Source organism: Pezoporus occidentalis, unplaced genomic scaffold (assembly GCF_034315485.1).
Source record: "Pezoporus occidentalis ecotype Australia unplaced genomic scaffold, CSIRO_AGI_Poc_V1 ctg57, whole genome shotgun sequence".
Classification (NCBI taxonomy): domain Eukaryota; kingdom Metazoa; phylum Chordata; class Aves; order Psittaciformes; family Psittacidae; genus Pezoporus; species Pezoporus occidentalis.
The window spans coordinates 1,571,013-1,594,976 of record NW_026915910.1 but is presented as its reverse complement, the minus strand read 5'-3'; the positions used below and the strand labels follow the sequence as shown (position 1 = coordinate 1,594,976).

The window sequence follows — 23,964 nt, the reverse complement described above, 5'->3', positions numbered from 1 at the left end:
AGACAAATGGAGGGGCAGGAAGTCGGGAATTCTTATTCTGCACCACAGTACAAGAGCAAGGGATGTTCAAAGAAATGAAAAGGTGACTGAAAAACAGCATAAAGGGGGAGGAGGCTGGTCACTGCATCACTCAGTATTGAAACCCATTCCTGCTGCGGACAGGGTTTGGCTGTGTGTGTAGGCCGAACTACAGGCTGTTCTGTGTAGATGCAGTTTTGTTAATTCATCAGATCTGATGGCCTGAGTGGGATCTAAAACACTGGCTTTCTTTTTGTAGGGTGTGCTGATCTCCAGAGCCTTGACACTATGCAGCCGATGGAGAGGAAAAGGCAGGGCTACATTCATGAGCTCATTCAGACAGAAGAAAGGTATATGGATGATCTTCAGCTCGTCTTAGAGGTGAGATGTCTTGGATGTGAAAATGCATTTGGAAAAAAACCCACCTCTGTCCTGATGAATAACAATGAAGGGATTCTCATGGATTGTGAAAGGCTTGAGGAAGAAAGGTGTGTGAGCACCTCCCTTTCTGGTGCGTGTTACATGGTTGTCCACCAGGCAAAAATGCCACATTGTGAACGCCATCATTTTACCTGGATCTTCCTGTATTCCAAGTCCTGTTCTTAGGACTTGGACTTAGTGAGCTCACTTGGGCTTAGTGAGCTCACACTTGAGCCCTTAGTCCAGGGCTCAGTGTGCAGGTGATGGGCTGGGCCAGGGTGTCTGGCAAAGCTGAATAGACTCATGACAAGCTGTATAAGCGCCATGAAAGTTTATTGTCTCCCTTCATCTCCAGTTTTATTTCTGGAAGCACGAGCACCTCAGTAGGCAGGGCAGAAACTGGCCAGCATTAGGTGACCGTGGGCATCTGATGTGACCTCTCCGTATGAATCAGCTGTGTGGTGAAATGTTAAAGGTGTTAAATAGACTGAGTTACACATGAATTCTGCTACCCAGAGGTACTGCACTGGGAGGCCCTGGAAGAGACTGTAGCTTTGCACATAGGTTTGACTGCCAGTGCTCTGGAGATGACGTTGGAGGGATGCCTAAGTGGAATTTGTGTAGCCATTGACTCCACAGTCAAGGGAATGCTCTTTTGCTTGCAAGTCCTACTGCTTGTCCCTGTTTGCAGATGCTGATACCAGTGTCAGAAAGAGATCACACACTTAGGAAAACTAGCAGCAGCTGTCACAAGTGCCAGTAAGGAATTGCTTTTAACTTTGGAGAAGTTGGACACAGAGCATTCAGAAAAAGCAAAATCACTGCTAGGCTGACCCAGAGGCTGGGCTGCTCTCGCCTCTGAAGAGCTGCTCACCTCTCTGATTTTTGGCTGCAGGTTTTCCAAAAACCGATGGCTGATTCAGGCTGTCTCACAGAAGGAGAAATGGGGCTGATCTTTGTTAACTGGAAGGAACTCATCATGTCAAATACAAAGCTACTGAAGTGAGTACATATCTGCATTTTCATGTTTTCCTCTTCATCTTCATTCCCTTGTTTCGTTCCCCAGGAAATTTTCTTCATTTAGAGTAACTATTTCTGTCCTTGCCTATTATTTCCTGTTCATGCATGTATTCACAACAGCTAAATACATTCAGATTACCTCACAAAGAAGGAGCTGTTAGGAGGAGGGAGGAGGGGGGAAGGAATAAGCACGAAGAACAGATGCATATTTGCTGTAATAACTTAGAGCCTACAGAAAAAGCACATGCACAGGAGGCATCTTCTCCCTTTTTGGCAAAGTAACCTTCTGCTCTGTAAAGATAGAGACAAAGTGGCTAATAATTCATAGAAATGGGGTGCTGGTTGAACGTAAAGGTTGATGCCGGTTGTGTCAGAAACAGCATCTCAGTCCCACAGACCCCCTCAGGTTCAGCGGGCTGTGTCGGAGAGTGCCTGGGGGTCCAGGCTGGACCCTGTGCTGCCCGGAAGCGCCCGTGCCACGGGAGGGAATTCACCTCACTGGCTCGCATGGTGGATGTAGTGAGGATCTTCATTTAGGCCTCGCAGACTTGGCAGCCAAGTTGGATGATGATTGCTTTCCTCTTCAGAGCCTTGCGAGTGCGTAAGAAAACAGGAGGAGAAAAAATGCCAGTGCAGATGATCGGGGATATCTTGGCAGCAGAGCTCTCTCACATGCAGGCCTACATTCGGTTCTGCAGCTGTCAGCTTAATGGGGCTTCGTTGCTGCAGCAGAAAACTGATGAAGATGCTGATTTCAAAGACTACTTAAAGGTATCTTACTCAGTGGCTTTTCTGCCTTCCCCTTTCCTCAATGACAGGAGCCCATTTAACCAGCATTGACTGGAGCAAAATAACCCAGAAAAGTCTGTAAACAGCTAAGAACTTGCCAAGGTGTATTCGTATGATGACCATGAGTAACACTGTGTGTGCTTTTTATTTATATACCTGTCTTTCTAGCTAATTTATTTCTCTATTTCCCATTTCATTGCTTGTTACGTCAGGGTAACACTAACCCCACAAACCTATGGTGCCAGTATCTGCACCTTCCCAAAAATTCATGCTGGCAGAAGGGGTAAGAGTTTGTGGAGCTGAAATAAAAAAGCTGTTGTTCTGAATGCACTTGGAATCCAGTGTGTCTGAGCAGTGGGGATGTAGCTGGGGCCAGAGGTGTGCCATGAGCATCACAGGCAGGCACACAGCAGGAGTAAGTAAGGAATTGCTGCCATGCTGCAGCTGATGCAGTGGCTTTGAGACCATGAAAGCAGAGATGCCAGAACTGTTGACATCAGTCAATTGTTTCTTTTATGGCTTTGTTTTGTTTTCAACCTGAGTGGAGCCTGTAATGCCAAAATAAAAGCTGGAACAGTTTTGAATGTAATGATTCTGCATGAACAATGACGCTACGGCTTATGCTGGCAAAGCGTCCAGGTACAGTGACAGCTTTCCTGTTTGTTCTAGATATGACTGTTGTTTGCTTTCTGAAAAACCTAAGATTTCTTGGAATGCCTGGAAAAATGAATCTGATCAGATAGTTTTTAGTGTGGTGAGGCAGCTGTTTCTGGATGAGTAATGCAATGTCTCTGTTAAATCTCTGGGTTGCACCACAGAAACTTGCCTTGGACCCTCGCTGCAAAGGAATGCCCCTCTCCAGTTTCCTCCTGAAACCTATGCAAAGAATAACCCGCTACCCTCTGCTCATAAAGAGTGTGAGTACCCTGAGCAAGGTTTTATGGGTGAACGCTTTTGAGTTTGATCTTGACAGCAAAAGCAGAAAAAAAAGCCTCGTCCCTTTATAGGGATTTCCCTGAGAGCATGGAGGACTATTACTTGTGCTTACCTCTGCTTTTATCTTGCTTTCTCCCTTTTTGATCCATACCAGATCCTAGAGAACACTCCGGAAAATCACCCAGATCACAGTAACCTCAAACTTGCCTTGGAACGTGCGGAGGAGCTGTGCTCTCAAGTTAACGAAGGGGTGCGCGAGAAGGAGAACTCAGACAGGCTGGAATGGATTCAGTCCCACGTCCAGTGCGAAGGCCTTGCTGAGGTAGCTGTGTTGGCGTGCTGTATGGCAGAGACTTTTCCAAGTCAGACTGGGGAGGGAATGGGAGTCCTTCTAACATCTCCTGTTGGAGAGTTCCACTGGTGAGCTCTTGGCAGAGAAGCTTTTATTAAATTCTGCTCACAGCCAGAATGTGACAAGCTCCGGGGTTTGCAAGATTTTAGCAGTGGAGAAATCCTGATTATCGTCTCAAAACTGGTACCATTAAAACCATTAAAGGAACAGAAATAACTGATCTCTGAAGTTCTGTTCATGCTGAGTCAGGTGTTACTAGGTGGAATTTAATATAGTGTCTATTTCCCAAGGTTTTCCTTCATGCAGAAAAGTCACAGAAGCCCTCAATGCCAGATCCTCAAAGATAAGTGGGGTTCAGGCTCCTGTACCTTTCAGGGCAGCCTTCAAAATGAGGTGTTGTGACAGTTCTTCACTGGCTTATAAGGAACCATGACCTGACAGGCCAGAAAGGTCTGTCCTAGTTCCATCACCTAATCATGCACCTTTAAGAGGTGACCTGACTGCAGACTCTGCAGGCTCTTCTTAAACAAGGCTTCTGGACAACAGAAAAGTGCCATGAGGTAAATGCCGTCATCCAGTCAGACCCATGTGTGTGGTGTTGGTAAAGCTTAAACTGCTTTAAGCTGGGGGTAGTGCTGATACCATGGCAGATCATAAGACAGTTTCCCTTTTCTTCATTTGTAACTAAATTCATTAAACAAAACAGATGAGCATTTTGAGCAGCTTGAGCAACCTCTGCTGTGAAGAGGAGCAGGAACTGATCTCTGCATTAACTTGTTGCTGCTAATGTGTTTTATCTCTCCTAGCAACCTGTGTTCAACTCCCTCACTAACTGCTTGGGACCACGGAAACTCCTGCACAGTGGCAAGCTGTACAAGGCCAAGAGCAGTAAGGAGCTGTATGGCTTCCTTTTCAATGACTTCCTCCTGCTCACCTATATGGTTAAACAGTTTGTATCTTCTGGCTCTGATAAACTGTTCAGCCCCAAGTCCAACTCCCAGTTCAAAATGTACAAAATGGTGAGTGAATCAAGGTGGTCATGTTGATATAGTGGAACCTGGCATTCCGATGAGGAATGCTGTTCTCCTTGCTAGGATTAGCCACCTGGCCCTGTCTAATCATTTGCTGTCCTATGGGCATGCATGCCGTTGGCTTAGTCCCTGGAAAAAAGGACAGGCTGCTGTGTCCTAGTTTAATAAGCACTTCCATCCATTTTGGTGTGAAAGGGCAGAAATAGCATCGTGCCTGAGCAGCTGGGTTCAGAAGCAGGGACCTTGACTTACATTTGTACAAGTTCCACAAGAAAATACCTTCTTTAGAAATTAGTACAAGGTGCAAGACTTTAAGTTCTGTGTCTACACAGCGCGTGTTCTCCAGACTCTGCAGCTGGGGAGATAAGTTGAAGGGCTGCTTTCCAACAGGGAACCTGAGAGATTCCAGGATTTCCAAACACCACACTGCAGCTCTGCTTACGCAGTCCTGCCCCTTTCACAAAGCTTTCCATCTAGGAAGACAGAATGGAGTGTATCACCTGAGTAGTTTTTCTGTCAGTCTCTTTCACATCCTTTACACGGAGATCTGATTGTTCATCCTGTGTCCTACAACTTTCATTTTCCCTGCAGTAATACAGTGTACTTAAACATCCTTGTAGGGTTTCTACTTACTGTCAGAGTGATGCTGCCACACTGATGTTTGCTTTTCTTTCAGCCTGTTTTCCTTAATGAAGTCCTAGTGAAATTGCCCACAGACCCTTCAAGCGATGAGCCAGTTTTCCACATATCGCACATTGACAGAGTTTACACACTTAAAACTGACAACATTAATGAGCGGTGAGTAGTGAGAATGTAGATCTTAGCTGAAACTTGTCGATCATGGCTGTGGGTTGGGTTTCCAGTGGGCAGACACAGGGGATTTCTGCATTCAAGAACAGGGTTTAGTCTCTTGGTTAGGAAATAAATTGGTTTGACTCTCGTTTGCGTTTCAAGTTTTCTCTGATTTTTGTTCTGCTTGTGCAGCGGATTCCAGTCACATCTACTGCTCCTTGATGTTACAGTTGTACAGAAGACTAGTTTAGGGATGCAAAGTCCAGCATCCCATAGGATTCTTCTCTAGTCCTGGTCAGTCTTTAGTATAACCCAGCATGCTTCAATAAACCAGCAGTTCCACTTACTTAATTTAAATCCAAAATCTCCATTACTTTAGTCTTTAAACTAGCTTGATTTCTGATGCCTCTGAAACACAGTGGGGGGAAAAAAGTGTCAAAAAAGACTGGAGCAGAGTTGCTGATACAGAATAATTTCCTGCCTGTGGTATGACCCTGACCATAGGGATTACTCTTTGCAGTACTGCCTGGGTCCAGAAAATCAAAGCAGCATCCGAGCAGTACATTGAAACTGAGAAGAAGAAACGTGAAAAGGCTTATCAAGGTACCTACCACATTCTGTATTTCCCTGTCATCCATGTGGACACGTGGGCAGGGCCTTTTCAGGAGGGTGCCACAGTGTCTGTATAGGATCTGATCTCCCTCTTCAGATCTAGTGCCGTTTTTTACAGTTGCAGGCAGTCCATTTGTTTCTGACTTCTTTGTTCCCAGCTCGCTCACAGAAAACCTCAGGAATAGGACGTTTGATGGTGCATGTGATTGAAGCAACAGAACTAAAGGCCTGTAAGCCCAATGGTAAGTGAAGGAATAGTGTCAAATTGCTTTTATTCCTGAAATGCATAGAAAGGCTTGCTACAGCTTCTGAACAATTTAGCCATTAACTTAGCTTCAGAGGAGTGAGTGAGGAACCAGCTCTGTGCTGCTGTAGGATATATGGATTGCCTGCCTCACATTTTCTGGACAGTAGTATCAATCGATGTGTATCCAGGCAGCATCCAGATGGGGAAGGAGGTTTCTGTACCTCAGAGGTGTTTCATGGTTTGTTCTGTGTCTAGGGAAAAGCAACCCATACTGTGAAATCAGCATGGGCTCTCAGAGCTACACTACAAGGACCCTGCAAGACACCTTGAACCCCAAGTGGAACTTTAACTGCCAGTTCTTCATCAAGGATCTTTATCAGGATGTCCTGTGTATCACCGTGTTTGACAGGGATCAGTTCTCACCTGATGGTAAGTGTGGACGTTTGTTTCAGGAAAGGAATTCCTTTTTGTGCCTTGGGCTACACAGTTCCTCACCAGCAGTTCCAAGAGCCTGTGTGATTGCTTCCTGAGAAATGTTGTTTAAAAACAACACCTCCTTCCTCAGAGGTTCAGTAGCCTTCTGGAGCCAACAGTTCTGGGCAAGTCTGATCCCACTTTTGTATTGGGCACAGAATTGTGAGACTGGGGATACAAAGAAATTGAAAGCAGAAGTTTTTCTCTCGCACTGTAGGTGCCCAGAAAGAAAGTGCTAGGTTACATTTACACAGCAAGAGCTTGATAAGCTTTCTTTTTTCGCTTGAACACGGTTTTGGCAGCCAGTTGCTTCTGGTACTCTTCAAAACGTTAAGTGCTTTATCAGAGCTCTGCCACACAGTTGATTATTGCACATTTGCACAGTCCTGCCTTGACCTGAGATATCCTGCATGTAACTACAGCTCAGTCTTTTCTCCTGTGCAGTAACATGACTTTGCTAGGCTGCTTCTCCCCATTGGACAGCTAAGGCTGTAGTTTTTTCAGTTCTTGATAAACCTTTTAATGCACACACCCCCCCCAAGATGACATGGCCATAAAAGAGGATTTATAATTTATGAATAGGACTGTGAACCTACTAGTGGCAGTAATTGTTTGGGGTGGTTGTTCTTGTGAAAAGAACAATCTATGAGCCTAACTAGAAGTCGGCTGAGCCAACATAGTTGCTGGTTTTTAGCTATGTTTGTAGCATCACAGCTGACTTGTGAACAGGTTCCATCATCTCTGACCCTCCAGCTCTAAGGCAGGAGAACATTTGAAATTGTCCTTCTGAAAGAGAACTGTATTTCTAAAGGCCTTAGATCAAACTGTGACATAAAGGCATATTTTCCATCCTATTCTGTATTAAAAGACCTGGCTGATCTACACAGGGCTGAGGGCTAGTCAGTGCTCTGGAACTAAATATTTACTACACAACATTGCTGCTTAACTGACACTTTCAGATTTTCTAAGCTTAACGTCTTTGCTTAATGAGATTTCTTATTTGCTTGCCCAACAGATTTTTTGGGTCGCACTGAAGTTCCAGTAGCAAAAATCAGAACAGAACAAGAAAGCAAAGGCCCCACGACTAAGCACTTACTGCTGCATGAAGTTCCAACAGGTGAAGTGTGGGTCCGTTTTGACCTGCAGCTCTTTGACCAGAAAACACTCCTCTAAGAACACTTTCTTAATTTATGAAGGACAACCGAAGCTGATGGCCTCAAGAGCTTTTCTGTAAAAGATGCCTTGCCCCACGCTGATTATTAAGCAAAATTTCTGCTGCTTCCATATTTCCTCTTAGTTCCTGGTTGTGTTTAGCTCCTTGCAGCGTTCAAAGTTGTTGTTGATCTATGCAAACACAAGTGTTACTGTATATACAGTTCTATAGCTCAGTGCCTTTTTATTATGTTGGAATATCTTGGGTTTGGATGCCAATATTTCCATTTTCAGGGCCATAAGAAGTATTCACTAGGAATGTGGCATCAAGACGCATGTATATTTTACCACTTAGTCTGACATCCAGACTGAGGAATGGTTTAAGCTCAGCACTAGAATCATTCCATTTGAAATCTGCAAAGTGATATCCACTGGAATCTTCCCGTCTCAGGATGATAGTTTTAAAGATTAAATGCTGAAGAAGCCTTAGCACTGGAGAAGTCTCTGATACCTTGTATATTCTTTAAAAATCAAGTGTAGTTCCTTACTTGACATAATTCTGCACTGAAATCAGTAACTGCTACTTGATTTTTCTTTCTGCTTCAGTTCAATTCCTCATTCTCTGCTGAGACAATGTGTTTGTGAAGAGTAACTAGAAAAAAAGATATTTTAAATACTGTGACCCACAGTAATGTGGCAAAATACTCCTCAGCGTTTGTTTTTTTCCTAAATATAAGTTATTTGCGTACATTTCCTTGGTCTTGCAGACCTCCAAGTGAATCTTGAAGCTTTGACATTGCCAACATGTATATAGAGAGTAAAATATAAGTTTATTAATGTAATTTGTTTACAGATGTTTATTGATGCAGTGATTTTTAAAAAGTATATTTTATTTTATAGGGGAATGTGAAATAATGAGAAAAAAATAGAGGATTAAATTCAAGCAAAGTTTATTACAAGTTGAAAGGGTTTGCTGGGGGGAACTGTCACCCCAGTATGCATCTGTAAAATGAGGTTATTTGAAAGAAAAACTTCTCTCGGCATCAAAATCAAGGATGGTTAAGCAAAAGAAGAGTTTGTTTATAAAGGGTTTGATACATTGTAACCATTTTACTGCCTCCTTAAACTGCATTGTTGGAAAAGCACAGCATGGAATTCCGAGCAATGTGGGCCCTTGTCTTCCATGGGGACAGCAGCACCTCCTGATGTCTGACAGTTTCACACCTGATTGCTGCCTGTACACCCTCCTGTTACAGGGCTGAGTCGACCTCTATTTCTTTTAACAAGTTTTCTGTGGTTCAGTATTTCTAATCCTAAATAAAACTAAATCTTGGCAATTCTTGAGAGTCTGTGTCTGTACAGTGGGAGTTTGGAGCTTCTTGTACAAGCCGTGAGGAATTCTGTTTTCAGGCTTCAACACCAGAGCTGCTGTGCAGTCACACACTGCACTGGAACAGGAGAGAAACCCATCTGCAGGGCACTGAGAGTACGTGGTGCTCAGCACGGGCTCTCCAAAAAGCTCTGTTTTGTACAAAACACTTTCCTCCTGCTCTCCCCTCATAATTCCTGCCTTCTCAGAACACTCATCCGTATGTTAGTTTGATTTACTGCTTGTACACTGCCTCCAGGGGGAAGTCCTTTGAAACCTTGTTACTAGCCTAGCATTATTTTGCAAATATTTTGCAAGACATTCGCTATGGGAGTTCTCATAAAGATTTGAACAAACAAAACCAAACCTATATTTCCTTATCAGCGCTTTCTAAGCCACTCTTCTGCACGCATATGCTGACAAGGCACATAGCCAGGAGTGCCTCCTTCTCATTCAAGAGAGGGTTTGTTCTTGAATCTCAAGGTGAGGTCTTTCAGCTTCACAAAAAATTGCAACAGCTGCAGCTAAAATTGTGCAAGCTTTGCCATTCCCTGTGCCCAGTGCTAATAACACCACACTTCCTGTCATAGGAAATACAGCAGACTCAGAGCTGGGGATAACATGCAGAGTCTGGGGCCTACCAGACCTTTTTCTAACTTTATTGAAGGAGATGAACTGGTGAGAAGACTCGCACTATATAAACCAGAGGACATCAGCACTGTCTTTGCAGAGCTGAGCCTAAGTTAAACCTCCTAAAATAGTAGGGTTTGGCCCATAGAGCATGAACTGGAGCTGGAAATAACAGGAGCAGCATCTCAAACATTTCTCTGGCTGCTGAGTAACTACTTCAGAATGACATGTTTGAGACGAGTTTATTGCAGTTTGCCAGACCTGCCTTGTTCCCTCTTGCTCTGGCAGGAGATAACAACATACTTTGCAGATGGTACCTTCTGATGGTTGTGCTTGCCGCTGCAATCAGCTGGAGGACAGATGATATCGTATGTTGTCTCTGTCGTGGTTGATGGCTTTTCGCCTTTAAACAAACAGAAGTAAAAATTATTGCCAGTCCATGCAGCACGAAGGCTGCTGTGCCCAGCCCAACTTCCTGCACTAGCTCTTTCCCACACTGAGCCACTCCAGGAAATGTTTGTCATTGTGACCAGTTTTCCCGTGGAATAAAGCGTTGGGTTAGTAAAAACCACAAAACTCCAAGGCAGGGGCTGAGGGGCAGAGTGTGCCTGCCTCAGGAGGACATCAGGCTCTCAGTTCACCTTTGATGTTCTTGTCACTGGGGAGCGGGAGTTCCCTTAAGTGTTGTGTACTGCAATGGCAGAACCAGAGAGCTTTCAAAGGGGTGAATGAGAGCCCGGACTGTAAAAAAAAAGCATGACAATTAAAAAAATGGGACCATTCTGATCCCAACTGCTTCTCTGTCAGGGCTGGCTAGCCCAGGCTCCCTAGTGTTCTCAGCATTGGCAGCTGCATTGCTGCTCCAGTTCAGCTGACCATTAGACATCCATGCTGTAGTTTTGAGTCCAACCAGCCTGTATGCCAAAAAGCAATCTCTCAGCTCAGCTATAGGATACAACTTTCTGGAGTGGTGGTTAGCTCCTTCAGCACAGGCTACTCCTTTGCAGAACCAGCATCGTGGTTTGAGCCACAACACTCAATGGTCAAAGGACACTGGTTGAGCAAATACAAGACAAGGCTGAGAAAGCTGGGACAGTTCAGCCTGGAGAAGAGAAGGCTCAAGGGGAATCTCATTAGTATGTATGAAAGGTACAAAGAAGACAAAGCCAGGCTCTTTTCAGCGGTGCCAAGTGACAGGACCAGAGGTAATGGGCACACAGCAAAACACAAGATGTGTGAACATCAGGAAACACTTCTTCACTGTGAAGTTGACCAAGCACTGGCACAGGCTGCCCGGGGTGGTTGTGGAGTCCCCATCCTAGGAGATATTCAAAAGCTTCCTAGACATGGTGGCTGGCAATTGGCTCTCTGTGGCCCTGCTTTAGCAGAGGGGTTGGACAAGACCACCCCCAGAGATCCCTTCCAACCTGCACCAGTCTGTGATGGAAGTATGAGCTCCTGCTGCTCCCAAAATCTAGAAACTAATAGAAAAAAAGACAACCCTAAAACCCAAGGCAAGTATGAACCTTAAACCTTTTCAGATCTTCCAGTAAAGCACCCTTAAGGCTTTTCCCTTCACCAACACTTCTTTCTCAGGAGAAATACACAATAAAGCAGAATTAACTATGAAATTTAAGTTTTAACAAATAGTCTGCTATGCAGCCAAGAAGGAAAGGCCTCATCCACTGTACCTGTTGTGCTGCCTCTCAATAAACACCACATTACCTCTTACCTCTTTCTTTGGTAAACGTCACTAGCAATGTAGGTGTGTGGTATCTTCACCCACTCAACTGCATCCATATGCTGCCGGCTCAAAGGTAGCAGTGGCAGTTCTCTGCTGAGTTTGTTCAGTTCTCTGGTAGAGCATGGTCTTCCTGGCAGGAAGTAACAAGTGCCTCGTGTGAGCACCTACTGTCACAAGCAAGGGCAGCGCCCCAGTATGAAACACTTCCAAGGGATACCAGTTGTTTAAAGTACCTGTCTCGCACTGCTTGGTGATGCCTGTCTCAATCAACTTTCTTTGAATGTCTCTTAACAGAGGATCCCGTAAAGCTGGTGTTGAAACCTGTGACAGAGACAGTTATGTCATGCTTACTCAGCAACACAAGTACTTTGTCAGCCTCAAAAGACCAAAGTCGGAGGTAAATGTCAGGATACCACTGCTTAGCAGGGAAGGAGCATCAACCTCCTTTTTTATGGATAAAAACAGGTGGCAGACTTGAGTGGCCTCAGAAATACTGAGCCTCTCAGATCCTCGGGCAGGCCGTATAGTGCATTCAACAACTGTGCCACAGAGTTAGACCACAGACATGAGATCTGATCTCCTGGAGGCATTTGATCTTGATGAACCCTGCAGGTGTTCACACATTGCAATGAAGTATCAGCTCCATCCCCACAGCTGCTGAGGGCTCACAGCATCCAGAAGGGATTTAGAGAATTGCACTTCATGGATTTGTGTCCAAGTGCTCCCTAACTCTTCTATTAGCCCTTGGTGCATTTGAGTGAGCTTCTGTAAAGATCATCTGAACTGTTAGATTCCCTCCTACAGAGCACACATCCAGCTTGCCCATGAACACACCAACCCCTGTTAGACAGGATGATTCCCACACTGCTACAATGAACTTCAGATGGGGTAAACAACCCTCCCCCATGCCATTGCCTACTGTGCCTCCAAGTCTGGGTTTAGTATGGATCCAAACCATTTCCCAGTGAAAAACATTTTCAAACACACTTGGGCTTAAATGCAGTAGGAGCTGGGACCCATATTTTGCTCTATGCCAGCCCCATAGCAACACATCAGTAACACACTCTGCCTCCTCTCCAGCCATTAACTTCCTACTGGCCAAAGAGTGCCCCTAGAACTCATAGCATAAATAATTATCACACCTTCCACCAGTCTGTAGATGTCCTCAGGAAGAATGGGTCATATTCTGATGGGTCATAAGCATCCAAAATCACATAGCCCTGTGGGAGAAGCAGGTACTGTCTCAGGTCTCATTAGCTATTGGTGATGAAACAGCAAGAGCAGCCAGCTCAGGTATTACACTCCCAGGCGTGATATGAACACAGTACCAGGAGTGGTGGAGAAAAGGAATCCTGAATTTTCACACACTGCACCTCAGAAAGCAGGTGACTTAAGTGTAACAGGAAAATTCTTCCATCTATTTTAATTTATTATAGGCATGAATACATAATAAATGATTTCATGACACATCCAGAAGTAATTATAGGCTAAAATGCTAACCACAGCTAGGGCAGTCAAGAAAAAGGAAATTCTGTTCAACAGAAAATGTTTTGACAGAGATGGAAACAGATATTAAAAAGAGGCTGAGTTCAGGTTCTCTATGACCAGAGTTAGCTGGGGAACAGCCAGTACCACCACTTGGCATCCACTGTTTGCCAAGACCAAAGAATACCAGATCAAATAGGCTATCAAGAAGCTGAACAGAGACTGAGGTTGACACAGTGATCAAGCCTGATGCTGAGAAAGGTATGTTCCAACTGTTTGTCTCCATATTATAATGCACTGTTTACAGCCAATAACCCAGGACTTACCTAAATTGCATCAAGAGCTGTACAGAGGAGAAAACAAAACAGAAGTAAAACAACAACAGAAAAGAACAGAACCCACAAGTGACACTCTAACAACAGTAAGAGCAGGGCAAGCATATATATCGAATACTTCTCCCTAATACTCTTGCCATTCCTCCAAAACCTCGGAAATGAAGTTTTTCAGCTTTCTTGTGCAGATGGTTCTTCAGGGGTCTCAGCAAGGAAGGGAATGTTCAGCCCATGGTCTTTCAGATCTAAGCCCTAAGCAGTTCTTTTTTGGCAATCTGTGGATGTGATTTCAAGTTAAAGAGTTGGAAAAACCACGCTTTAACCCGAACAGTTCAGGAGCGCTGCAAGATGAGTCCAAATCAAACAATGTGGGCTCTGCACTAGGTTTAAGAGGTCACTGTGTTGAAGGTGTTCACATGGGCGAGCAAGCCAGGCCCCAAGGGCCTGTGCTGTTCCCAGACACTCAGTGAGCACCCAGGCAGTTCCATGGGGCTTCAGCTAGTGCTGAGTAGAAAGGTTGTTGCATCTGCAGGGGCCTCTGCTCCCCAGCATCTGTCAGTTCCCCAGAGTGAAAGCGGCAGCCACACTCACTGTCTCCCATTTAAGCACCAAAATGCCTCATTTTGCAGGGTTTTAGTGCTACCCCTTGGTTTACTATTACACATCACCCCATTACAGTATGTGATCTCAGGTGTGCTTAGTGCTGTGCAGCACACCCACGTTTGATCCCTTCCTGCAGTTGATGTCTGGTGACTCGCACACCCCTTGGCAGAAAGCAGAGTAACAGCCTGCTCTTAAAAAATGAGTCAAAAGGGTCTCTTACTCTGCAGCATTTCACCACACAACACCTGCAATATCCTGGACTTCCAAAAGATGAGTTGTGGCTAACACAGCAGCAAGTCAGGCCAGGGAAACTTCCCTGTCCTTGCAGGCTGCAGTGTGGCACTTCCCTGCCAGTGCTAGAAAGAGAGTAGAGCTGCTGCCATCTTCACATTGTGACCAACCACCTCATCATGCATTTGCAGACCGTGTCCATGGGAATGGAAGTAAGAAGGAGGTGAGAATGGGGGCAAAAAGGAGGTAGATTTAAGGAAAATTACATACACGAGCAGGTCACTTGGAACAATGGAGAGTCAGGGAAAAGAGGGAAAGGAGGAAGGCTGCAATGGCATGATAAAGGAGGTAGAAATGCAAACTGACAGAAAAACTGAGATGGAGGAACCTGAAAGGACAGTGAGGAGAAAGAGTGTTACTAGAGAGGACGAGTACAGAGGAAAGGGGGAGAAGGCAGCTTTGGACAGCAAAGGACAGTGGAGAACTTGGAGGAGTCATCAGAAGCAACAAGGAGTGGGAGACACAGCACTGGGGAGTCTACAGAAGAAAAGGGGACAAAACAGTGACAGACTTGGGGATGGAGTAAAAGGGTTGCCTGGAGAGAGGAAGAGTGCAAGAAGCACAGCTGGAGGAAGAAGAATAGATATGGATAGAGGGAATGGACCAGTGACAGAGAGGAAGGTGAAAAGATCTGAGGAACAGGACAAGGAGAAGCCTAATAGCAGTGAAGAGAGCAAGAGAAAACGGACAAAATGGAAGGGGAGGGAAATGCACAGCCAGAAGTCACTATAGTAAAAAAAACACAAAAGTGTCTTCAGTTTTGCACAATCTACCATACACTGCCACAATTAATGCAAACTCAAACAAATCAGTTGCCCTGTTTACCTGATGGGCTTTAGTCTGCTTTATAGACATGCTGATGAGAGAGCTGGCACCACAGAGCAAGGAGAAAAGGAGGAAGCTGATCACTGGTGCTGCGCTTGTTCAGTGAGAAGGATACATCCCACTACAGCATCCATTGCTTTTGGTGGACACTCAGCAAAGTCCTGACCTGCCACACAAACCTACGAGATGGGCTGATGTAGACCAGACATGTACAGGACACCCAACGTTACTTCCTAAATCCCAGAAGTTCAGCAGTAAGACTGGTGCAGCTCTTTGTCATCACATGCATTTTAAATGTGTGGGTCCTTCACATCAGACCTTTGAAGAAATGAACATTCGCTCTCATATAACAACACAGTTCCCATGACATTTTTATTTCTGGATGGGAAGCCTGTTTGCAGTCTCACAACTCCTCTGTGCAGTGGTTTCCACTTACAACAAAAGCCTGCTCTACATAAAATACTATTTGTGGCCAATTATGTAATTGCTTCTATTGCTCTATATCCATTCCTGAGATGTAGAAAGTTGAGTCATGGGATCTGATGCTCCACAGTGGAGTGAAATTCAGAGCAAAATCAAGAAAACCAACAAGAATTTCCTGCAGTGACTCCAAGTTTTACGAGTATTGAAACATACAGAACTACAGAATACATGTGTCTTGCCCACAACCCTCTGTATGCAACCCTCTCCATGACAGGAATTTACTTCTCATTGTTACCTTCTTTTTACAGTAGTCTAAATAGAGAGAAAGTTGTTCTTCTTTCCTTTTCCGTATTTCTTCACTTGACTTGCTGTCCATTTTACCCTCAATCTTCTGCAGCAGTGGCTCTGAAACATCCTCAAGCCATTTCTTGTAGAGCATCTCTTTCTTTCTCAGATCTAAGAATTCACTGTGCCTCAAATATCTGTCCACCTCCTAAGCAAGAAATGGAAAATAAAGCCCATACAACCTATTGGCCAATCACACAGAAGATTCCATGGGTGAAGCCAGGCTGCTTGGCTGACCTGATCTGACTGGTCATGGCTGCAAAAGCCCTGTTTGCCAGCCCTTCTTTCTGCTTCTCCCTCTCTCTAGCTCCCACCACTTGTTTCCAACCTCTCCCTGGAACAAGCTCTGGAATTCAAACTCTCATTTTTTAAGCTATAATGCAAGACTGGCAGAAAACCATTCACTTTCACCAGGTTCGTGAGCTGAAATCACTTCAGAGTGGGGGTCTGATAAGCCCAAGACTGTGCAAAATAGGTGGCAGGGGAAGGACCTTCTTCCTGTAGCACTGACTACCCACTAGATCAGATCAGCCCTCCTGCCCTCTATTCTCAGGCCTGCCATCACCATCTAATCACACTCACAGAACAAAAGTTAGGTGCAAAGAAGGAGGTAAATCATCAAAGCCAGATGATTCCCAAGCTCATATTTAGGGTTACCACTGCAGTCCTATCCAAAGGAGACTGAAGAGGCCAGAAACTTGTACTTCTAAATTTAGTTTTTCAAGAATACAGACAATTGATGTTTTCTCATGAATCACTGATGGAGAGAAAACACATTGACATACAGCAATTGGCACACAGCAAATGAGAAAAGAGATACCACTTCTTACCCTCACAAAATAATTTTCTCTGTCCAAGATGCAATGAGCAGAAACAATGATGTCTCGACTTTGATCAGCTGCTGCCTAATAAAACATCAAAAAAACCCATATGAAGTAAAAGTAGGAGTAGGAATTACAATTACTCTTGAATTCAAAATAATTACTTGTCTTGTAATTAAAGGCACACTATACCATAACTCAGCTGGCAGGATAGCACAGGCAGGCAAATCATAGAACCATAGAATAGTAATATGGTTTTAATTAGAAAGCGCCTTAAAGCTCATCTAGTTCCAAGCCTCCTGCCACAGGCAGGGACATCTTCCACTGGACTAGGTTGCTGAAAGCCCCATCCAACCTGGCCTTGCGAGACTTGCTCTGAACAGTTAGGTTAAATGTAGCAACAGAAGAGTTTTGGAAGAACTATAATGTACATGTTCAGTGGTACCAGCCCATTCCCCTCTTTGGCCGCAGCACCAGGGAGACACAGACATCTCTCTATGACTCTTCATTAGGGACTGTAGTGAAAGGAAAATGGATAATGGGTTAAAACTTAAACAGGGGAAGTTTAGATTGGATAGAAGGAAGAAATTCTTTACCGTAAGGGTGGTGAGGCACTGGAATGGGTTGCCCAAGGAAGTTGTGAATGCTCCATCCCTGGCAGTGTTCAAGGCCAGGTTGGACGAAGCCTTGGGTGACATGGCTTAGTGTAAGGTGTCCCTGCCCATGGCAGGTGAGTTGGAACTGGATGATCTTAAGGTCCTTTCCAACCCTAACTATTCTATGATTCCCATGAAAGGTGAGACCAGATGATCTTTCGAGGTCCCTTCCAACCTGGGCTGTTCTTTAAGCCCATGATTCTAAAAAGTCATAAGCTCGTTTAAGGTGTTACGGGAAACATTCACACACCAAATTGCACTGTACTCAATAAACCTGCTTCAAAAGGATGCAAGGAAGGGCTTAATAAAACACATTGGATTGTTATTTCCAGAGTTCTTTGTTCCCCTTCCCAACAATAAATGTATCTCAGATTTTACAGAATTCTGCAAATCACCATTTTTCATTCCTCCCTCCACACCTTCCACTGCATTTCATTCCTCCACTCATACCTTCTCACAGCTGAAGTGTTTCTCTGTTGGCCAATCTTTAGTATTGCTTTTCTCCTCAAAATTTCTTCTGCACCCAAAAGTATCTGTTGTGCTGCTCTTTGCTGATGCTGAGGAGAACCTCTGAATAAATGTTAAAAAAAAAAAAGAAAAAGGTCTGCAAAGAAAGTCAACCTTCTCAAAGATCAGGCTCTCATCTAGGTTCCACAATCAAGCTACAAACTGGGAGAGAACAGTAGGAAGTTCACCCAACATCTTCACACCCCACTGCCTGGCAAACCTCCTTATTTCTGTTCAGGAAATACAACAAAGCACCCCTTGTAGCAGTTGTCAGGAATACTTCAGCATAGGAGATGAAGAACTTTTCACACAGATGAAACAGGAATGATGGAGATTGGGATATCCCCAGTTAAAGCCATGATTTTAATTATTTGGGCGCTCTTCTTTGAAGAAAGATAGATATACATATATATATATACAGGTCCAATTCTAGCCACTCATAGTTTAAGCACCTATTGTAATATCAGACCACTGCTTACTGAGTCAGCAGCCTCCTCATGCACATATAAGAGAGGCTGCAATATGATTTCTGAATGTGCTAACACTGCTGACCAGCATTAACTTTTGGGATTCCTCTGGAAGATTTGTGTAATACGTGAACACTAGACAGACAATTCACACTAGACAGAGTCAATCTACAACAGGCTGACAGGAAGGACAGAGCATACACATCTTTTTGTAATACAATTTTCAGAGCATGCCTTGGGCGACAGACTGAAGCATAGAGTTCCTGCTAAGGAGGACTCACACATGAATCCAAGCACATGCTGGGGACAGCAGTCCTGGAGCACACACAGACCAACCGACCACATCACTGCCCAGAACTTCAGTAGTATTAGGCTGACTGTTCCAAGACAGGAGCTCAGTTGCACCCAAATGTCCTGGGATCCCAGTTACAGATACTGGTTTCATCTGTCTTCACAGTAGAATCTACAGCTGAAGGAATGCTGAGAGTCACTTACCTGCCAAAGCCTTTGCTGATCACATTTTCTCACAGGTCTCAGGCACATAAATCTTGGTAGCCACCATGGGGTCTCTGAGCTACTCACACTATGGACTATTGGATTAGTCTGGGAGAAACATTAAAATATGCAAAACATATAAAACTTGTATAAATGGCAAACCCCCTGGGTTTCTTACAATTCCCACAAAACAATGAAACAAATCTCTAAAGGAATTCTAACTGCTGATAAGAGCAGCATTTTCCTATCACACAAAATTAAACAGAGAGATAAAGTATCAGATCCTCTGATAGCCTGTCTTCAACTCCATTAGCAATGGATGATTGTACATTTTATTTCTAAGAACAGAGTGACTCTCAAATTATTCCAGAATCCTCCTCAGCTTTGAAAATATTTCAGAGCTATCAAATTTTAGCTCCTGACTTTTTACTTCTTTCCTTTGTGCTTTTTTCAATTACATAAAAGTCACTTTCAAAGAACCTCCACATTCCACCATAGGGATGGCTGAATTTTAGTGGGTTTTAAAGTTAGATCTATCAGATGAAGCTTACACTGAAGCACTAACTCTGAGCTCCAGCCAGAAAATTCCACCTGTACTTGCAGCAGGATATCTGGATCAATTTATAACAGAGAGATATAAGAAGCACAGAAGCAAAATGCCCTTTAGAGGAACCCCCATTTAAACCTTGATTTCTAGAGACACACTGCTTATAAGAAATGTTGTATTTGCATATTACTTAGGTAAAGAGTAAACCAAAATAAGAGCTTACTTCTGCAGATACTGACAACCACACTCCTCAGCTGGATCTTTCAGTTATGAAACAAACTTGTTCTCCAGTTATTGGCAACATCTAGTTAAAAGAGTCTACAGACTCTGAATGTGTAGACAATAACAACGTTTTGGTTTTGTACAAGACAACATTTAAGACTTTACTCTATCCAACCCAGCACTTCAGTGGTACTGACTCCTAACAGACCTCACTACACTGCAAACTCAAATCGCTTACCATTGGTTCAACATTAAGTCTTTAATCTACATCCCAATTTGTTTCATTTCATAATCCCTGCTTTTAAGCACTAACAGATACATCTGCCTGGATATTCTTGCCTCCTCATACCAATGCTTTCCTGTCTTTTGTGACTGTGTCAAAAAACCCAGGAAAGCACTCACTGGAAGGGACTTCCGGAGGTGATCTGGTCCCACTGCCTGCTTGAAGAACAGCCAAGGTTGCTCAGTGTCTCACCCAGTCAAGCTTTGAAACTTTCCTTCCTCAAATGTATAAGTTCATGTCATTCACTCCAACTGCTTCTATGAAAGAAAAATTCTCACTTCTGCCACATAATCCAAGACAAGCCAAAGCAAGGATAAAAGCCTATATAATGTAAATGGTATGAAGGACTTCCCTTCCCTCCTGCATAACTTTGCAAGATTTCTATTTTTCCATGAGACACAAGGTAAACAAAAAGATTTGCAGTGGAATAGGTCACAACATCCCAATCCTCTACTGTATTTTTTCAGCTCCTGTAAGACAGCTTCCAAACCCAGAAATAAATACAAGACTTAGCAGTGTGGCAGGCACTTCCTCTAACATGATCTTCTGCTTTCTCTGTACAGAGGAAACAAAAGATGCAGAATAAAACAGGAGCTTACAATTAGGACACTACTACATGCTTTGGAGAGCAGGTACCCTTCCTCCCTCCATCTGGGTATGAAGATATTTTATTTATCTATGTGTGCCTCATAGCTTCTGCAGAGTGTCGTGCCTGCCATGGAGGCTGGGATTCCTTGTGAGAAGTCCCCTGTTCTGACAGCAATCTCCTCTTTTTCCAGAAAGCCCAAGCCTACTAAGCTCCAGGGAATGCTGTAAAGCATATCTGACCTCATCATCTCTGAAGAGCAGGGTAAGTATTCCAACAGTTTATACTGCCTTCTGCAGTGACTGATTAAAGGAGGCTGTGCACTGTATTACCTACATGGATAAATAACAGCAACAGCATGCTGATTAGCACTGAACTAATTTCTGATATCAAATAAACAGACGAACAATGAGGACTGAAGAATATCCGGATACCTGAGGTGCTACAAATTTGGTATTAGACAACTCAGTGTACCTTCCTATGAGCAATATATACTCCCTACCTGCAAAGATGCCACAGGCTTCAGCTTCAAGCCATCTTTTGTACATGTCCTTCCACTCAAAGTAGTTCTGCTCTGAGATAGGGGTTCTGTAAGTCCCTGGACAATGAGGAAAAATGTATATTTTAATCGTTTCTACATTTGCAAAACAAACAAACAACCTCCCCCCCCGGCCTCCTTTCCATCTGGTTCCAGTGTCTAGTACTAGAACTCCATCCATCTTACAAAGAAAGACCAAGCTCTTCTGTGAGTACAAGTTGTTCTCACAGAGAATTGGGACCTCAGGAGGGATGAAACAGATCAAACAGGCAAATCTGCTTGCAGTAGCAATCCGCTTTACAGAAATCTTAAAGAAACACATGGTAAAGTCTCTAGCTGCAATTTTTTCCCCCAATCTTCATAACTCAAGCTGCCACTGAATCTTAATCCTTTCTTTTTCCATTTTGTTTGGACTCCTGTTAGATGCCAAACCTTCATCGCTGACAAAGGCAGGGCCCACTTAGATGCCACCTGCTTCACAGGTCTTAAAACTTGAAGTTTAATCACAGGCTTGGACAGAAATACAGTAAATGATTTACAGAGTCTTGAGTGGTTAAATCAAGGTCTGAAGTTAATCTAACTCTGCTGCAGTCTGCAAATGCTACACCCCATGAGCAGGTTGGCTGTTCTGTGTGAGGACATTTGTTCTTATACAGTCAAAGCTGAGAATAACCCTGCTTAAAATTTCCTGCCAGATATACCCATATCCTGCTTTGCTGTCAGCAGCATAGCTTTGTATCGGTAATTTATTATTTTTTTTTAAAGACAGGTTTCTCTTGTTTCATGAGGCCTGTTCAGTAAAGCAGAACGTTCTCCCTCAAACACCCATCTGCTAAAATTCAGTCTCTGCCCAAACACAAGCCTTTGCAACAGCTTTGAGAAGACAGATTTTAATTGTTTCTGTGGCAAAAACAAAGTAACCTCACACATGCCTCAGTCCTCTCAAAAGCCCCTTTCTGACAAAAGCCTTGATATGGGCCATGCCTGTAGGCTCACGTGTCACCGTGACAGCACACACGGATGTCACCCCTTGAGAGCACAGCTGGCTGCCTTCACTGGGGGCTTGGTCCCCTCCAATTCCCTCGGATGCCAGGACCAAGCGCGAGGAGTGAACCAAGATCAGCAAGCAGGGCAGCTCTATGAACAGAACCTTGCAGTTGGTGAAGTCAAACTAACAGATAAGGCGCACGCACGCATCCACAGGACCCACATCACGGGCCTGGCCCCTCCACCTCGGAGGCAGCGGTAGGACAGCACCGGTCAGAGGGAGAGGCCGGGCCGCCTCAGGGGGCGGGCCGAGGGGAGGCGAGGGCAGGCAGCAGCGCTCCGCGCACCCCCATGCCGGCGTCCGCTCACCACGTCCAGCGAGGAACCGGGAAGCCTCAGGGCAGCCGGTATGTAGCTGTGGGGGGAGCCGCTGCGGTGGGAGCCAGCACTGTGAGGCATGGCATCGCTGACAAAGGCCGGCGGAAGGCACGGCCGGATCCCTCCGCGCCCTTCTGCCTAGAGTCCACTGCTGCCATGGCAACCAGGACCTCGGCGCCCTCCACCGGCGTCCGTCGCCGTGAGTAGGCCTTCCCACCAATCAGAAAAAGGAGCACCTTGGCGAGTGAGCCAATCAGGAGCGAGGACAGGCGGCCTCTAGGGCAGGTGAGGGGCAGCGCGGACCCCGAGAGGAAGCACCGGGCGCGGAGCTCAGCGCCTTCCTCCACCCGTGAGGTAGAAGCAGGGAGGGTACGGCCCTCGGCAGCGCCACGGGACGTGGGGCGCAGTCGGGCTCACTGGGGTTGCCTTGGAAACGCCTTAGCGAGGCCGGCGGGCGTGGGCTCCCGCGGCAGAAAGCCGGGAGCAATCCGGGTACACTGCCCCGGCCTGTGAGCCCGCCGCAGCCTTCCGCCAGGCTTCGTGTAGGGCTTGGCATGTGGCCACGAGCTCCTTCATTCCTCGTTTGTAATTCAAATACATCCTCATTGCTCAGCGCTTGCTAATAAACAGGATATGGATATAATGATAGGATATAATGATAGGACAAGGGGTAATGGGTACAAACTGGAACACAAGAGGTTCCACTTAAACTTGAGAAGAAACTTCTTCTCAGTGAGGGTGACAGAACACTGGAACAGGCTGCCCAGGGAGGTTGTGGAGTCTCCTTCCCTGGAGACATTCAAAACCTGCCTGGACACATTCCTGTGTAACATTATTGTTACACAGGATTGGACTAGATGATCTTTCGAGGTCCCTTCCAATCTCTAGCATAAAAATTAAAAAAAAAAATAAAAATTAAACACTGGTGACTTTATAACACGCCTGATAGCTGTATTTAACTGAAATACTAATGTCATTTCCAATAGCTTCATGTAAAACAAACCCTTCTGGACTACACAGCAATAAAGCCACAGGGTATATCCAGCTTTAGCTCACTAAATTCTATTGCAAGATTTCATACATTATTGTGTAATACTGACTTAATGAAACTAAAATTGAAACTGAAATCTGGTATATGATATGGCTGTACTCCAGTGATAAGAAAATACACGTTTTCTACTAATCAATTATGACTTGAGCACAATGGCACTAACAAAAGTGTTGGTCTGCACTGTATTTTTTTTACCTAGCAGCTGGCCAGGACTGCAGTAAACCAGATGAGATGCATGCTGCTGCCTGAAGATTTAATCAGTATCTCGCTTCTCTTGTTGCCAGAGATACCATCACACAACAGAAATGTGAGGTTTAATCCCAAACGGCAGCCCAGTAGTGCCTCAGTGACGCAGAGGTCTCACAATAACCATTTTAGTGCTGATCATTTGAAAGTAAAATAATGTTTGGTTTAGGTCAAGCCTGGCCCAGAAATCCCGACCCTTACCCCCCTATTTCTGCTCTGATCTGCTGGTTGTAACAAGTTCTATCTCATTTCTTAGTGTTTTCACTGTGGACTGTCCTTAGTGAGAGGAA

At 44.6% G+C, this 23,964-nt stretch overlaps 2 protein-coding genes across 5 annotated transcripts in view; one reads left to right on the top strand and one right to left on the bottom strand.

The window, feature by feature from the left end:
• ITSN2 (intersectin 2) overlaps window positions 1-9,180 on the top strand; it is an 83,721-nt gene extending 74,541 nt beyond the window's left edge. For all 3 annotated transcript variants that reach the window (XM_062638425.1, XM_062638424.1, XM_062638426.1), the window contains 11 exons: window positions 278-399; window positions 1,334-1,440; window positions 2,046-2,229; window positions 3,066-3,164; window positions 3,338-3,505; window positions 4,342-4,554; window positions 5,243-5,364; window positions 5,879-5,961; window positions 6,129-6,212; window positions 6,473-6,646; window positions 7,707-9,180. In XM_062638425.1, the coding sequence (XP_062494409.1) occupies window positions 278-399; window positions 1,334-1,440; window positions 2,046-2,229; window positions 3,066-3,164; window positions 3,338-3,505; window positions 4,342-4,554; window positions 5,243-5,364; window positions 5,879-5,961; window positions 6,129-6,212; window positions 6,473-6,646; window positions 7,707-7,864 (1,514 nt within the window). In that variant the 3' untranslated portion in view covers window positions 7,865-9,180. The remainder of the gene's footprint in view (window positions 1-277; window positions 400-1,333; window positions 1,441-2,045; window positions 2,230-3,065; window positions 3,165-3,337; window positions 3,506-4,341; window positions 4,555-5,242; window positions 5,365-5,878; window positions 5,962-6,128; window positions 6,213-6,472; window positions 6,647-7,706) is intronic.
• Window positions 8,777-22,473, bottom strand: FAM228B (family with sequence similarity 228 member B). 2 transcript variants are annotated; one of them, XM_062638430.1, is made up of 10 exons: window positions 22,369-22,473; window positions 20,977-21,072; window positions 18,837-18,944; window positions 17,818-17,937; window positions 16,721-16,795; window positions 15,841-16,038; window positions 12,729-12,806; window positions 11,820-11,907; window positions 11,575-11,716; window positions 8,777-10,245 (listed from the first exon to the last, which is right to left on the bottom strand). In XM_062638430.1, the coding sequence occupies exons 1-10, from the start codon at window positions 22,456-22,458 to the stop codon at window positions 10,188-10,190; spliced, it is 1,053 nt and encodes a 350-aa protein (XP_062494414.1). In that variant the 5' UTR covers window positions 22,459-22,473; the 3' UTR covers window positions 8,777-10,187. The 2 variants fall into 2 exon arrangements, with proteins under 2 accessions (XP_062494414.1, XP_062494415.1); XM_062638431.1 differs by lacking the exon at window positions 15,841-16,038.
• Window positions 22,474-23,964: the final 1,491 nt, after the last annotated feature.

Coding starts and splice junctions, on each gene's coding strand:
- FAM228B (XM_062638430.1), bottom strand. CDS start 22,458: ATGCCTCACAGTGCTGGCTCCCACCGCAGCGGCTCCCCCCACAGCTAC. Junction 18,945..20,976: donor AGCCTGTGGCATCTTTGCAG/GTAGGGAGTATA, acceptor TGTTTCTCCCAG/ACTAATCCAATAGTCCATAG. Junction 11,717..11,819: donor CACCAAGCAGTGCGAGACAG/GTACTTTAAACA, acceptor ACTTCCTGCCAG/GAAGACCATGCTCTACCAGA.